Genomic DNA, 17591 nt, shown 5'->3' on the forward strand with positions numbered 1-17591 from the left:
CTCCTGCAGAACCGGACTGTGTCTTGCTTACCTGTCTCCCCAGGATCCAGCACAATGCCAGGCGTGTGACGTCACTCAGTTAACATCCCCTGAGCTGACCTGGGCAGAGGCAGGAGCACTGCTCCAAGGTTCCCATACTGCTGTCACTCACACTTCATTTTGGCTAGGTCAATAACTTTTTTTTTTTTAAGATTTTATTTTTTTATTTGAGGGGTAGAGTTACAGACAGTGAGAGGGAGAGACACACAGAGAAAGGTCTTCTATCCACTGGTTCACTCCCCAAATGCCCACTAAGGCCAGAGCTGGGCCGATCTGAAGCCAAGAGCCAGGAGCTTCTTCCAGGTCTCCCACTTGGGTTCAGGAGCCCAAGCACTTGGACTATCTTCAATTGCTTTCCCAGGCCATAGCAAAGAGCTGGATTGAAAGAGGAGCAGCCTGGACTAGAACTGGCACCCATATGGATTGCCGGTACAGCAGGCAGAGGATTAACCTACTGTGCCACAGTGCTGGCCCCGATGAGTGACTCAATGGGGGGAATTTGCCTGCCAGGGACATTTGGCCATATCTGGTTTGTCACATTGGGAAGAGAGCAGAGGATGGGTAGAGACCAGAGATGCCATACAACATCTCACAATGCACAGGACAGCTCTTCACAACACAGAATTACCAGGCTCCACGGGTCAATAGGGCTGAAACCCTGAACTAGATTCCCATGCCTGATCTGTTGCAATCCTTTAACTTAACTAATTTTTTAAATGAAAAATAAAATCATGCATCACTTCCCTAAATAGGCAACACATGACAGTTGCCATAAACAGGAGACAATTGGAAGATAAATATTCAGAAAACAAAACTCAATAACTTTATAGCTAGATATTGTTCCAGCGCCCTGCTAATGTGCCTGGGAAAGCAGCAGAAGATGCACCCAAATGCAAGGCTGGGAAGAAGCCCTTGGCTCCTGGCTTCGGATCAGCCCAGCTCCAGCTATTGCAGCTATTAAGGGAGTGAACCAGCAGATGGAAGATCCCTCCCTCCCTCCCTTCCTCCCTCCCTCCCTCCCTCTCTCCCTCCCGCTCTCCCAAGCTCACTCGCTCTCTCTCTCTCTCTCTCTCTCCCCCTCTCCCCCCTTTCTGTCTGTAACTCTTTCAAATAAATAAATAAATTTTTAAAAAATTATATAAATGAGGGGCTGGCGCCATGGCGCAGTAGGTTAATCCTCCACCTGTGGTGCCGGCATCCCATATGGGTGCCAGTTCTAGTCCTGCCCGCTCCTCTTCCAGTCTAGCTCTCTGCTGTGGTCTGGGAAAGCAGTAGAAAATGGCCCAAGTCCTCGGGCCCCTGCATCTGCATGGGAGACCAGGAGGAAGCACCTGGCTCCTGGCTTCGGATCAGCGCAGCTCCGGCCGTAGCAGCCATCTGGGAAGTGAACCAACGGATAGAAGACCTTTCTCTCTGTCTCTCCCTCTCACTGTCTGGTACTCTAACTCTCAAATAAAATAAATATTTTTTTTTAATTTAAAAAAGTATATAAGTGAAAAAATTATGCATGGATTTTGAAACTTTTTTAAGGATTGATTTATTTGAAAGGGAGAACAACAGAGAGAGAGGGAAAAAGAGAGCAAACAAGGAAGTGAGGTCTTCCATCCATGGGTTCACTCCCCATATGGCAGCAATAGCCAGGGCTGGGTAGATCAAAAACCAGGATGGGTGGCAAGGGCCCAATTACTTGGCCCATCTTCCACTGCTTTCCCAGGCACATTAGCACGGAGCTGGATTGGAAGCGAAAGAGCTGGGAGGACCAGCACTCTGATGTGGTATGCCTGCCTTGCAAGTGGCAGTTAACTTGCTGCACCACTACATAAGACCCTTATTTCAAAAATTTTCACATGCAAATAAGTTTGTCTTCTAATTCCATTGTCCACAAACTTTTTAAAGTATCCTCACATATCAGATAATGGTATGGTATGAATATTAAATTTCTGGAATTTGGTAATAACATTGTGGTTATATAGAAGAATGTTATTCTTCTTATATAAAGATTTTAGAAATAAAAGATCATGAAAGGTGGGTGTTTGACACTGCATTAAGATGCTCTATGGCCTTTCGGCCGGAGCCGCCATCTTCCAGGTAGGCAGTTCGCGTGGCTCCCAGCCCTCAAGAGTTCTGTAAGCCGGAATGGAAGCCCCGTGGCCGGCTAGGCCGTGCTTCGGGGCTCTAGAGAACCCATCTATCCTGTTGGGGGCCCACTGGCGAGCGTGGGTCTAACCGTGGCCTGCCCTACGTGGTGCGGCGTGCGCCGGGCCGGCAGCGGCCCGGGGACTGAGGACCGAATGGCCGTGCCGCGGCCCTGTGCTGGGGAAGCGTCTCGGGAAAGACGGGCCTGAGACGTTGTGGGTGAGGCGATTCGGGCTCATCCGGCAAGGACTTAATCCTCCTGATAGCGTTTCGGCTTGGATATGCTGACCCCTCTCGGATAGGTTGTCAGGCTGTCGGATGTGGACTGAACTGTATAGCCAGAGCGGAGTTAAAGCATTGCTTTGCACGTCCGCTGAGGCCTAGGTGTGTGTCTAGGCCTCAGTCGTGGTGGGATCCCGTAATTCGCCAAGATGACGAACACAAAGGGAAAGAGGCGAGGTACCCGGTACATGTTCTCCAGGCCTTTCAGAAAACATGGAGTTGTTCCTTTGGCCACATACATGCGCATTTACAAGAAAGGTGACATTGTGGACATCAAGGGAATGGGTACTGTTCAAAAAGGAATGCCCCATAAATGTTACCATGGAAAAACTGGAAGAGTCTACAACGTTACCCAGCATGCTGTTGGCATTGTTGTAAACAAACAAGTGAAGGGCAAGATTCTTGCCAAGAGAATAAATGTGCGTATTGAACACATTAAGCACTCTAAGAGCCGAGATAGCTTCTTGAAACGTGTGAAGGAAAATGATCAGAAAAAGAAGGAAGCCAAAGAGAAGGGTACCTGGGTTCAACTAAAGCGTCAGCCTGCTCCACCCAGAGAAGCCCACTTTGTCAGAACCAATGGAAAGGAACCTGAACTGCTGGAACCCATTCCTTATGAATTCATGGCATAATTAATGTAAAATAAATAAATAAATAAGAGCTAATTGAGTAAAAAAAAAAAAAAAAGATGCTCTATGGGTGGGAATGAGAGAGGGAGGAGCTGTATAGTTTGGCACACATTCCCACAGACTTACCCCTAATTGTGAAGCTAAAAGCTTGCCATGGGACTCCAAATCCCATTAAGCTGGGTGGTACTAATCCCATCTTATGTGATAAAGTGATCATAGTAAGTGTAGAATTGATCATATAGATAGGATTAAAAGTTAAAGGGATCACATAAATAGGGCCAAATGTCTGGTAATAACAACAGAATTACAGAGGAGAGAAAGTTCCAACATGGGATGCAGTCCACACAGCAGACTCATAGAATGACAAATACCCTAAACAGCACTCTGACCTCAGAATCAGCCCCTAAGACATCCGGATCTGGCTGAAAATCCCATGAGAGCATTTCAGGCATGGAAAGCCAAGACATAGAGGCAAAAACTGTTCTACATGGAAGTTCTCTGTGAGTGAGACCCCAGTGGAAATAAGAGGCCATCAAAGAAGGATGCACTTTTCTCTGAAGGGAGGAGAGAACTTCCACTTTGTATATGGCACTCTCTAAATACCAACAGAGTTTGTGAACTCAGAAGGCTTCCATAGCCTTGGCAGCTCATGTCAAGAGCCTCAGGTGGTCACTGACATCAAAAATAAGAGTGTTAATTGTTAAATCAACAACAGGAGTCACTGTGCACTTACTCCCCATGTAGGACCTCTGTCCTTAATGTGTTGTATTATGAGAATTAACAGTAAACCTTGTCTTCAAACTGTTCTTTATACTTTGTGTGTCTGCGTGGGTGCAAACAGGAAATCTCCACTTAGTATAGAATTGGTCTTCTGTATATACAGTCAATTAAAAATGAATCTTAATGAAAAGTGGAATGGGAAATGGAGTAGCAGGTGGGATGGGAGTGGGGGTGGGAGGGCAGGAATGGGGGGAAGAACTACTATAGTCCTAAAAGCTGTACATATGAAATTTGTATTCATTAAATAAAAATCTTTTTTTAAAGATTTGTTTGAAAGAGTTACACAAAGGAGAGGCAGAGAGAGAGAGGTCTTCCATCCACTGGTTCACTCCCCAATTGGCTGCAATAGCCATAGCTGTGCTGATCCGAAGCCAGGAGCCAGGAGCTTCTTCTGGGTTTCCCACATGGGTGCATGGGCTCAAGGACTTGGGCCATCATCCACTGCTTTCCCAGGCCACAGCAGAGAGCTGGATGGGAAGTGGAGCAGCCAGGACTCGAACTGGTATCCATATGGGATGCTGGCACTTCAAGCAGCGGCTTTACCCACTATGCCACAGTGCTAGACCCATAAAAACCTTCTAAAAATAAAAATAAATAAAATAATAAAAAGATGCTCCATGGAATTCTGCATTCCATATTACAGTGTCTGGCTTTGAGTGCCAGCATGACTTCTGCAAGGTGTCCGGAGTGTAACAAATCTTCCCAGTCAGATGAATCAATTAATTCACAAGCTTTTATTGGGATTCCACTCCTGGGCGAGGTTCTCTGGTCCCAACAGAGTGGGGGCCGGGGAAGTCGAACGTCAGAGGTTGAGAGGGCTCCTTTTATAGATACAGAGCGTGGGGGTTAAAGGTTGAGGCAGGTCTGATTCTCACTGGTTGACCTTTAGGGACCCGGGGGACCTCAACAAGGACTTTTTGTTCCTGGAAGTGCGGGTAGGGACTCTCCATTCCCAGAAGTGTGGGCCTTCTCTCCTTGTGGATCCCAAAGCTACCGACTTCCAGTTGCAGCTTCCTGTTCATACACACTTGGGAGACAGCAAATATTTGGGTTTCTGTCACCCATGTGGGAGATTCAGATTGAATTCTGAGCTCCAGAGTTCAACATGGTTCTGCTCAATCGCTGCAGGCATTTGGGGAGGGAACCAGAGATTGTGAGAGCTCTGTCCCTCTCTGTCACTCTTGCTGCTTTTCAAGTAAATCATTTAAAAGTAAGTAAATAAAAGATCGTGACATTGGCAGCTATCACAGGAAAGTTTTAAATTTTTATTTATTTCATATCATTTTATTTTGAAAAGCAGAAAGATAGGGGACAGAAATCTTCCATCTGCTGTTTCACTCCCCCGATGCCCATAACAGCTAGGACTGGACCAGGCCAAAACCAAGAGCCCAGAACTCCATCTGGGTCTTGCATGTGGGTGGCCAGGTCTCAGGTGCTCAGCCATCATCTGCCGCTCTGTGGGTGCACATCAGCACTCTGACATAGGATGTGGGTGTCCCAACAGCGACTTAAGGCACCATACCAAGCACCCACCCCTCAAATGCTATGCTATGTTACATACCTATGTATATACACATTCTCAGAAAGAGATACACAAAGAAAGAAAACACAAAAACATGTAAATAATTGTTCAATCTAGGTAAAGTATACAATAGAGATTATTGGCGATTAAAAGTTCTCGCAATTTTCTGTAGCCTGGAAGTTTTGCAAAATAAAAATTAAAAATTGGCAAGCAAATAAAAACTCTCCTGCATTTACCTCTACTGTCAGAAAGGTCAAATTTTTCGGAGTCGGGGAGGGCTTCAAATATTAAATGGTTTCTGATGAGTCGCATGCTTCATATTGTAGTCCCAAAATAACAAAAACATCTACCACGTGGGAAAAAAAATGCCATTGCCTATGCCATCATATTGTGCAGATGAGACAGTCCCAGTAACTTAAGGACGACACTGGAATTATCTGTGGGGTGTTATCCAGTGCTGTGACGTCATGTATCCGTACACTTGTCACAAGCGTCTCCATGAGACGAGATACCTTAGCCTGGTGCTGAGGATTCTGGGTCTTGGAATTGATGTTGGCTGACAATAGAGGAACAGTATTTTCTTCATGAAAACATCAGCAAGTGTGAGAGCAGTGTGAAGATAGGCTAGCTCTACAGGAGTCTTTCTCATTGGAAGGACTAAAAGCTGAAGGAAAGGAGAATGGTTTTCTCATGGTGATGCAGGTTTTCAGCCAGAGGCCTCTGCTAGCTCAGCCGTCGGCTGCTTCACTTCAGTCTTACAAGATCACCACTGTGAGACTCCGTTTTCTAAGCTGTAGAATGGAGAGAACAAGGTGCCGACTTGGGGCTGGGTCTCCCTGCCCTTTGAAGTCTCGAAAATGCTGACTCAATGCACCACTCCATTGCATTCCAAGTGCTGGGACGTTCCTGTGCCCTTGCAAAGATGTCATCGAATTCCTGGGAACTTGCATCCTCACTGTCCCCCAGGGCTTGACTTTGTCCTGTCTCAGGTGACTTCCTGTCCTCCCTCCACCTCTTACGACAATGTATTTGTGCTATGCCAGGAATTCAATGCCTGGCTGTGGTTTCCAGCACATACACCCAGACATGGATCCATAGAAACTCACCAACAGGGGCACAGAGAGACAAAACGCACCTGAGCATAGACAGAGATAGCCATACACAGTCTCAGAGACACAGACACACTCATCCACACAGATATTCCCAGACATATAGAGACTTACACACAGACACACCCACACCCACACAGACACACATTCCCATACAGAGATGCACACACACACAGACATTTCTAGACATACAGAGGCACACACTCAGACACACACACATGGACATTCCCAGACATAGAGAGGCACACACTCATCCAGACACACAGAGCCATACACACACTCCTACATTCCCATACATACAGTGAGGCATGCACGCACATGCACACACACACAGACATTTCTAGACATACAGAGGCACACACTCAGACACACACACATGGACATTCCCAGACATAGAGAGGCACACACTCATCCAGACACACAGAGCCATACACACACTCCTACATTCCCATACATACAGTGAGGCATGCACGCACATGCACACACACACACAGACACTCATATAGATACACTCGAGAGACTTAGCTGCTCTAGATTTTAAGAAGAAGGGTTGGGGCTGGCGCTGTGGCTCACTTGGTTAATCCTCTGCCTGCAGCGCAGGCATCCCATATGGGTGCTGGTTCTAGTCCCAGTTGCTCCTCTTCCAGTCCAGCTCTCTGCTGTGGCCCGGAAGGGCAGTGGAGGATGGCCTAAGTGCTTGGGCCCTGCACCCGCATGGGAGACCAGGAGAAGCACCTGGCTCCTGGCTTTGGATTGGCATAGCTCCAGCCGTAGTGGCCATTTTGGGGGGTGAACCAACGGAAGGAAGACCTTTCTCTCTGTCTGTCTCTCTCACTGTCTAACTCTGTCAAAAAAAAAAAAAAAAACAGATGAAGGGTCTTGGAATCTTGACAGAGTTTTCAAAGCAGACAACTTAGAAGTACAAGATGTTACATATCACAATGTTTTGATCAAGGGCAGACCGCAGATAACACATGGTCCCATTAGATTATAATGGAGCTGTAAAATGCCCACTGCCTAGCAATGTCATAGCCAACCCCAGCAATGCATCACTCACATGTTTGTGGTGATGCTGGTGTAAACAAACCTGTGCTACAGTTTACAAAAGTGTAGCACATGCAACTATGTGCAGCCCACCATGCTTGATAATGCCAATAAACAGCCAGGTTCCTGGTTTACGTAGTTACTCCATTGGACTTTTATTTTGCAGCGTATCCATTCTACACATTAAAAACGAAAGTTGACTGTAAAGCAGTACGCCATATTACGATCTCCACCAGACACGTTCGTGTAAACACACAATAAAGGCACTGAACTTCACATTTCTCAGACATATCCCGGTGGCCCAGTGATGCGTGACGGGACGAGAATCTCCCTTCAAGTCCCCTGACCTTCCTTCCCCTCCTGCCTTCTTTTAGTCTGCCCCACGGATGCTCTTCTCCACTTTCTTCTCAAAAGAATCCATCGCGTTCCAACTCCCCGATGTCGCACGCTGCTCTGGACTTCGCTTGCACAGCTCTCCTCTCACGGAGGTGCTCTGCCGGGACACAGGCCTTCAGATCTGGTCTCCGCCTCTCACATCAGGTTTTCCAAGTGGAAAAAGGCGACAGAGTTTACATCCCCACCCATGGGAATTATACCACCCACCCTCACACCACCTTCCGACGTTATCACTACTGACAGAGGGTTTCTGTCAGTGATATTGACTGTTTCGCTCACTCTCTACCGGAATTGTTGGGAGGTCTCCAGGAAATGTGGTAGTGGTATTTACGGTGCTGGCCTATACCTGGATTTAGGATTCTATTCCAAGTCGACTTATGGCCTAGTGTTTGTGGCACATTCTCACCAACACGCTGCTGTGGTTTGGACATGGATTGAGTATATTTGTCAAGGGTTCCTGTGCTTGAAGCTTAGTCCCCAGTGTGGCAGTGTAGAGATGGTGGAACCCTTACAAGACAAGGCCTAGTGGAATATGATTAGGTCCCTGGGGGTGCTGCCCTTGGAAGGGATTAAAGTAGTCCTCATAAGACCCTGGTGAGTTCTCACAACAGCACGTGGTTAGAACAAGCAAGCCTTGCTCCCTCTTCCACCTGCTCCCACCATGATGTCATCCAACATGATGTCACGTGCCATGTTGTGACACAGCCAGGAGGGACCTCACTAGAGACCAAACAGATGGAGCTGCCTGGTCTTGCCTTTTCAGCCTCCAAAATTGTGAACTCGGTAAGCTTCTCTTCTCCACAGAGCTCCCAGCTTCAGGAGTTTGGCTGCAGCAACAGAAAGAGGACAAGGACAGACGCCAAGCTCCTTCCTAACTCAGGTCTTTGCACCTGCTGTCCTCTCTCCCTGGAGTCCTCCTTTTCCTAGTCTTGATACGGTTCGCTCCTTCTCACATTATAGCTCAGGCTCCAGGTCATCACCTGATGGGGAGGCTCTGTTTGCCCTGACCTCCTCAATCATTTCCTTCATGGCGTTTGGCACAGCCTACACGGATTGTATTTTTCCTGGGGTTTACTTGGGACTATTTTCCTGCCCTAGACTGTCAGCTTGCTAAGGACAGCAACCATGTCTTGCATGTTTGCCTTGGGATCCCCGGAAGCCCAGCACAGCCCTTAACAGATACTCCCCAAGCTCTGAGAGACCTCCCTTCTTATTTCAATTCTAGCATAGAAGGTTTCCAGTTTCACAATTCTAGAGAATCCCATCTGCAATCCATAGGTAAATTCAGCAGCTTGTTTATTTAAAAGCTTCTTGCCTCAAAATAATTTCAGACTTAAAAAAAGTTGAAAATACAAGAGTCTTCCTGTAGACCCTCCTCTCAGCCTCCTCTAGTGCCATCATGTTCTGTAACAACTAAAATACAACGAACATAACCAACTAAGAAGTTAACATGGGTTCAACACTATCAAAGAGCCTGTTTTATCCAGGAAATGGACCTAACAGATATACATCATGACACCTTCATTTCTTCTGATCTGTGACACAACCTCAGTCTTTCCTTGTTTTTTTTTTTTTATGACCTTGACACTTTTGAAAATGATGCGCCAGGTGCTTGATCAAGTATGCCTCCATCTAGATCTGTCTGATGTCTTCTCATGATGAGACATGGACTTGGGGTTTAGGGGAGTGACGCCCCAGAGGGGAGGTGCACTTCTCATCCAGTCACTTTGGGGACATGTAGCAACATGACTTGCTCCTAGTGATACTAATCACGGGATTAATCTGGTCTGTTGTATTTCTTTATGTTAAAGTTATTGCTTTCCCTTTGTGATGAATAAATATCTTGGAGAAAATGCTTCAAGCCTGTTGGCTCCTCCTCTGAATATTGTTTGTGTACGTTTCAGCATCCATTCATGGATCTTACTTTCAGCATCCACTACTGTGGTGCCCTAATGGCAATATTTTATCTCATTCCTGTTATATTAGTTATAAGTATTCTTTAAGGAAAGCCTGCCTGGTTCACTTCTTTCTTACCTTTCTCCTGTCCTCCATTCCTTTCTTCCAATCAATATGAGCTCGGGGTTTTGTTTTATTCTGTGACTTATAATCCAGCCTCACAGGTATTTGTGTCTTTTGTTGTTCCAGCCTTGGCTGTTGGGAGCTCCTTCAGGTTGGCACTTGCATCTTTTCAATAAACCCCATCCTTTTTTGAGATGCTTCTTATTTTCTGGCGCCAGAAGTTCCAGGCTTATCTTGTATTTTTCCCTGGTTCAGCTCTTGAATCTCTGACTTTTGCAAGAAGCCCTCATTCCTTTTATTGGAGAATGGTGTTTAGAAACCAAGAACTGGGTGGTAAGTGTGTTCATCACTACTGGGGAATCTTTGCTTCTAAGCACTCATGTTTCAAAGATTGGCAATATGTATACTAATCCATGCATATATATCCTCATCTCTCTCTTTCCCTCTCTATCTCCCTCCCTCTCTCCCTTTCCTTCTCTCTCTCTGTCTCTCATTCTATCTATCTATCTATCTATCTATCTATCATCTTTAGTTGACCTTGATATTAATGATTTCAATTCATGACCACAGGGTTCATTCTAGTATCTAATATCATTCCTTTCCTTATTCGTAATTTTTTAATTGAAGCTTAACTCTTGATGAATTAAAAAATAATAATAAGTTCCCTCTCATTCCTCCCTTGCCCTTTCCCCTGGAAATGGCTCATATGAGGTCACGACATTGAATGCTAGATGTTGCTGTCACCCAAGCTCTACAAAAAGAGAAGCCAGCTGATTTCATGGTCCTTAGCGCAAAAGGCACTAATTACACACTTTATTGGCAGTGGGGTGCAAGAGGGTCAGCCCAGGCTCTGGAATGTGAGCTCATTGTTCCAGCCAAATGAGTCAGTTGCGATGGGAATGCAAATTTATTTGAGCAGTTGCATGTCAACATGGTTCTGGAAAAAAAAAAAAAACACAAAAGTTGGCTTGCTTTCCGTTCCAGCCCTCTGGGGGAGCACTCTCACCCCTTGGCCTCTTACTTTGGTCACTGTCCTTGTTCCTGGAAGCACCTTGCCTGTTTCCGGCAATTTCCGCCCCTCCCCTTCCCGTCAGCATGCCGTCCCCTTTCTTTCTGAGTGCCCATGTGTCCCTTTTCACAGAGGGGCCCAACAGAAGTCCGTCATGGCTGCGTCTTCAGAATCTTTTTCCATCAGAAAAGCCAGGCTTACATTTGCCTTTACTTTGTTGTCTGAGGTTTGGTTTTCTTCCTCTTAGGTTCCTTGCTCTTGTAACACTTGGGGTGTGGGGGAATTTTCTGTTTTTCCATGCTTTCATAACAGCTCAGAGTTGTTCAGGAAGAAACCTCAAGGAATGTTTCACTGAATACCCAAATTCTGCCTCCTGCACTCAGAACATGTGAAAGATAAGGAAGGAAGGGTCAGATTTGCTCATTCTTGTGGCATGGGGATCCACTTACTTGAACCATAAACGCTGGCTCTTTGAGCTCTTCCTGGGAAGAATGAAAATAAGGCTGCTGCGGGTATTATTACCTCTGCTGATATCTGAATCCAGAAGCCCACAAGCCTGTTTCACTGGGGTCCTGATAACTCCCGCAGCGAGGAGCAGCGGCCACCTTCCCAGCGGCCTGGGCTGACCGGCAATGAAACCAGCTCTTCTGGAGCCGGCAGATGCCAAGTCTGAGAGCCTAAGGAGAGTGCATATTCTCTCACCTGTATCCAGGGAGCCTGTATGGCATGTTCTCGGCATCCAGACACTTCCTTGGCAGCTTCCCTGGGGGTACATGGTTGCTAAATCATTTTGGGGGGCACAGAACATGGACAATGAAGAACTCATTTCAAGAGTTCTGCAAATATTATTGATTCTTGGAAGGAATGCTTAGCAAAGTCATTTAGGGTTGGCAGGAACGAAGGTGAATAATAATACATATTTAAATTTTTTTAATATTTATGTTCATTTTATTTGAAAGACAGAGAGATCTCACTGGTGTACTCCCCAAACGTCGGCAGCAGCCTGGGCTGGGCTGGTTTGAAGCTCGGAGCTGGGAACCCAATCTGGGTCTCACATTGGGTAGCAAAGAACCAGCTGCTTAGGGATGTGGCCTCCCAGGATGTGTACTAGCAGGAAGTTGGATGGGGAGAAGAGCTGGGCCTCAAACCCGGCTGTGGGAATCCCAAGTGGTATCGTAACCAGTGTGCTGAACACCTGACAAGTAATATGGACAACAATAACCACGGGCCTTGCTGAGCAGTAGAAGACAGAGACAGTAGTAACAACGACAAAGGTAGATGGAGTTCAATCCAGTTCTTCCTTAGGAGCCGGAGAATGCATATCCGCTTATTGTGCACGCTGATTTCATTGAATGCTTACCACAGTGTGAGGTACGGACTGTCGTTTGTCCCACGACATATCTCAGGGACTGAGGTTCAGAGAGATAAAGGGTACAGGTCCTTTGAAGAGTCCAGGGAAAATGGAATTAAAAAGGTAAGCTTATCTGGGTTTAAAAAAATTGTAATCCATACTTTTTTTTTCAAATTATGCATTTTCATGAACTTTTCAAAAGTACTTTATATGCATAGATTTCAACATTTTTTTTGTACAGAGGCTGGTGCTGTGGTGCAGTGGCTTAAGCCGCAGCCTGTGGTGCCAGCATCCTATATGGGCACTGGGTTGTGTCCCAGCTGCTCTGCTTACGATCCAGCTCCCTGCTGATGTGCCTGGAAAAGCAGCAGAAGATGGCCCAAGTACCTGGGCCCCTGTACCCATGTAGGATACCTGGAGATACCTGGATGAAACTCCTGGCTCTGGCTTGGCCTAGCCTGGCTACTGAGGAATGAACCAGTGGATGGAAGATTTGTCTCTCTCTCTCTCCCTCTCTCTCTTTCTCTGCCTTTCAAATAAATAAATAAATATTTTTTAAAAAAATTTTGTACTAAAATGAAGCTTTTTTAAAGATTTATTTACTTATTTGGAAGGCAGAGTTAGAGGAAGAGAGAGAAGGAGGTCTTCCATCCACTGGTTCACTCCCCAAATAACAGCCAGAGCTGGGCCAATCAGAAGCCAGGATTCAGGAGCTTCTTCCGGGTCTCCCACGTGGGTGCAGAGGCCCAAGGACTTGAGCCATCTTCTACTGCTTTCCCAGGCCAAAAGCAGAGAGCTGGATAGGAAGTGGAGCAGCTAGGACTTGAACTGGCAGGGATGCCAGCACTGCAGGCAGCAGCTTTATCCACTATGCCACAGCATCGGCCCCTAAAGTTCAATTTTTAAAAAATTTTATTTATTTGAGAGGCAGAGAGATAGACAGAAGATAGCTCCCATCTGCCTGTTCACTCTCCGAATGCCTATAACAGCCAGGGCTGGGCCAGGGCCAAAGCCAAGAACCAGGAATACAATCTAGGACTGCCACATGGTGGCAGGAACCCAACTCCTTGAGTTATCACCTGCCTTCCAGGGTGCACATGGGCAGGAAGCTGGAATCAGGAGTGGAGTGGAGACTTGACATGGGACATAGGCATGTTCCATTAGACCAAACACGCACCCCTAAACTTATCTTTCAATTCTGTTTTCCATGAACTCTTTGAGGTAACCTCAAGTCACAAAGCCCAGTGACAAGGGCTAGTTGAGAACCCTACCTGCTTTTATAACCACTTTGCTGCGTGGTCTTGCTGGAAGAGACGGAGCTGTATGCTGTAGGCCCTGGTAGCTGCTTTAGCACAAGTGTCTCCAATGCTAGTTAGAGGACTCAGAAGACGCCAAGCCTGTACCCTGCACATGGCTGTAATCTAATGGTGAAGGCAGCCAGTCAGGAGGCACAGGGCCATTTGCAAGGCCATGCTGTAGGGGGTGGTCACAGCTCCAGGGATGTGACCATCACTCTGGGTGTTAGAAGATTTGGCCAGTGTTCGGAGGCCAGGCAGAAGGTGTGCCAGACAGACCAGCATGAACCAAGGCACAGAGGTTTGAAATAGCATGGTATATGCCTACAATCGAAAATACCTGGGTGGTAGAAGGTATGGTTCAAGGTGAAGGGGGAGAGAGGAGCTAAAGCTGCAGATATAAACACTAGCCTTTGCATGAACAGCCCTGGGCTCTAGACACAGAAGGTCCTGGGTCCGAATTACAGCTCGGTCATGCACCAGCTGTGTGACCTTGAGCTACATCTTAAAACCTCTCTATGCTGGCCGGCGCCATGGCTCACGAGGCTAATCCTCTGCCTGTGGCGCCGGTACCCAGGGTTCTAGTCCCGGTCGGGGCGCTGGAATCTGTTCCGGTTTCTCCTCTTCCAGTCCAGCTCTCTGCTGTGGCCCAGGAGTGCGGTGGAGGATAGCCCAAGTCCTTGGGCCCTGCACCTGCATGGGAGACCAGGAAGAGGCTCCTGGCTTCAGATCGGTGCAGCGTGCCAGCCGTAGCAGCCATTTAGGGGGTGAACCAATGGAAGGAAGACCTTTCTCTCTGTCTTTCTCTCTCACTGTCTAACTCTGCCTGTCGGAAAAAAAAAAAAAACCCTCTATGCTTTCATTTTTTTAAAAAAAGATTTATTTATTTATTTGAAGGACAGCGTTATGGGGGTGGGGAGGGAGAGAGAGAGGTATCTTTCATCTGCTGGTTCACTCCCCAGATGGCCACAGCTGGGCCAGGCCAAGCCAGGAGCCAAGATCTTCATCCAAATCTCCCAGGTAAGTAGCAGGAGTACTTGGAACATCTTCTGCTGCTTTTTCCAGGCCATTGGCAGGGAGCTGGATTGAAAGTGGAGCAGCTGGTAAATAAACCGGTGCCCACAATTGGTGCTGGCATTGCATGTGGTGTGGTTTTACCTGACACACCACAGTACTGGCCCCTAAGCTTCCATTTCTTATCTGGGAAACAGATAGTACTGTTTCAGGGTTTCAAAAAGTTTATGGAAAATGGAATTCAAAGGTAATGTGGGGGAAAGCGTTTGGCCTAGTGGTTAAGGTACTGGTTTAGATGCCTATATCCCCCATCAGATTGCCTGGGTTTGATACCTGCCTCTTTTTCCTAATTCCAGCTCTCTGCCAGTGCAGACACTGGGAGGCAGCAGGTGATGGCTTAAGAGAGTTAGTTCCTGCCACTTATGTGGGCCCTCTAGATAGAGTTCCTAGCTCCTAGTTTTAGCCTGACTTAGTCTCAACCATTGTGGGCATTTGGGGACTGAACCAACAGATGGGTCTCTCCTCTCTTTGCCTGCACATTTTCCACAAACATGTTGAAGCCTCCTCACATGTTAGGTTGAGAGCCTATGCTCCTGTCCTTAGGATATGCAGTTAATGAATCGATGTGCCAGGATGTACATGTTCTTTCTATTGTCAGTAAAGTGTTATGGTTCATATCTAGTGTATCCTTACTTCATCATGTGGATTTTAGATCAGCTACCCTGCATTTATTGTAAGTGTTCTCTCTCTACATGTCTTCCCCTGTCTATGTAGCCCTCCAGGGTAGGGACCATGTCTTCCTCTACCCTCTCAAGGTGAGACCATAGTAATGCAGGGATCTCGGGGCTTCTCAGTGCCTCTGAATCACCTGGGAGCTCCAGAAAACTGCAGGGGTCTGGGTCCCATCCAGACATACTGAATGGCACTCTTTAGACAGCTGCCTAGATTCTCTATCTTGTTCAGCTGGGGTTTTAAAACACGGCAGGAGGCCAGCGCTGTGGCTCAACAGGCTAATCCTCCACCTTGCAGCACCGGCACACCAGGTTCTAGTCCCGGTTGGGGTGCCGGATTCTATCCTGGTTGCCCCTCTTCCAGGCCAGCTCTCTGCTATGGCCCGGGAAGGCAGTGGAGGATGGCCCAAGTGCTTGGGCCCTGCACCCGCATGGGAGACCAGGAGAAGCACCTGGCTCCTGGCTTCGGATCAGCACAATGTGCCGGCCGCAGCGGCCATTGGAGGGTGAACCAACGGCAAAAAAGGAAGACCTTTCTCTCTGTCTCTCTCTCTCTCACTATCCACTCTGCCTGTCAAAACAAACAAACAAAAAACATGGCAGGAAAAAACTGTTCATGTAAATCAATGCTTTATGTACATTCATTCCTCAATATCTATAGGGGGCTTGTCCCAGGGCTCCCCTCAGATAACAAAAATCTGTAGATGTTCAACTCCCTTATTTAAAATGGTGTGGAATTTGCATGTAATCTTTTTTTAAGCTTTTATTTATTTATTTGACAGGCAGAGTTAGACAGTGAGAGAAGAGACAGAGAGAAAGGTCCTCCTTCCGTTGGTTCACTCCCCAAATGGCTGAAACGACCAGAGCTGTGCCAATCTGAAGCCAGGAGCCAGGGGCCTCCTCCTGGTCTCCCACATGGGTACAGGGGCCCAAACACTTGGGTCATTTTCTACTGTTTTCCTAGGCCACAGCAGAGAGCTGGATTGGAAGAGGAGCAGCTAGGACTAGAACTGGCTCCCATATGGGATGCCAGCACCACAGGAGGAGGATTAACCAGCCGCACCACGGTGCCGGCCCCTGCATATAATCTTTGCATATCCTCATATTTTAAGTCATCTCTGGGTTACTTATAATACCCATCACAATATAAATACTATAGAAATAGTTGTTATGCTGTATTGCTCAGGGTATAATGACAAGATTTTTAAAAAGCACATGCACAGGCCGGCGCCGTGGCTCAATAGGCTAATCCTCCACCTGTGGCGCCGGCACACCAGGTTCTAATCCCGGTGGGGACGCTGGATTCTGTCCCAGTTACCCCTCTTCCAGGCCAGCTCTCTGCTGTGGTCCAGGAGTGCAGTGGAGGATGGCCCAAGTCCTTGGGCCCTGCACCTGCATGGGAGACCAGGAGGAAGCACCTGGCTCCTGGCTTCGGATCAGCGAGATGTGCCGGCCATGGTGCACCGGCCGCAGCGGCCATTGGAGGGTGAACCAATGGCAAAGGAAGACCTTTCTCTCTGTCTCTCTCTCTCACTGTCCACTCTGCCTGTCAAAAAAAAAAAATTTAAAAGCACGTGCACATGTTCAGTATAGACAATTATTTTGGAACACTTTTGATGTGTAGTTGATTGCATACTTGGGTGGAATCCTTTTGATATTGTAGTTAGTGGAATCCAGAACAAGCAGACATACAGGACTGATGGCATTCACCAGGATAAGCCGGAGCATGCTGCCATAACCATCAACCTCCACATCTCAGTGGCTTAAAACAACAAAGGTTTGGGCTTTGCTCACATTGGGTGTCTTTGTTGGATTGGCAGGGATCTCTGCTCAACAGAGCAGTCACCACCTCAGGTATTGCTGCTGGCCCTGCCAGAGAGACACAGCTCTGGTGGGCCTCACAGTGGCAATAAATGACCTGGCCCAGAAGTGGCCCACAGTCCCTCCATTCACTCTCCTCAGCACATCAGTCATGTGACCCCTGACCAAGTGGACCAGGAAGCCCAGTCCCGCATGTGCCCAAAAGGAGGAGCCGTGAGTCATCAGTGAATCGCACAGATGACTACCAGATGCTAGGGAGCTGCTATCATCGATTCCACTTCACAGTGAGACTTCAGAGGCTTGTTCAAGGCCAGAGAGCAAACATGGGGCTGGACGTGAGCTCTTTTTTTTTTTTTTTTTTTATTGGGGGCAGGGAGCATCTGGCTCAAGACCACTTTTTTTTGTTTGTTTTTA

General features: G+C 47.2%; 1 protein-coding gene across 1 annotated transcript; it reads left to right on the top strand.

Moving 5' to 3' along the window:
* The first annotated feature begins 2519 nt into the window (after window positions 1–2519).
* LOC133750352 (large ribosomal subunit protein eL21) lies at window positions 2520–3104 on the top strand. Its single transcript, XM_062179922.1, has one exon. The coding sequence runs from the start codon at window positions 2607–2609 to the stop codon at window positions 3087–3089; it is 483 nt and encodes a 160-aa protein (XP_062035906.1). The 5' UTR covers window positions 2520–2606; the 3' UTR covers window positions 3090–3104.
* The last annotated feature ends 14487 nt before the right edge of the window (window positions 3105–17591 follow it).

Source organism: Lepus europaeus, chromosome 21 (genome assembly GCF_033115175.1).
Source record: "Lepus europaeus isolate LE1 chromosome 21, mLepTim1.pri, whole genome shotgun sequence".
NCBI classification, from domain to species: Eukaryota; Metazoa; Chordata; class Mammalia; order Lagomorpha; family Leporidae; genus Lepus; species Lepus europaeus.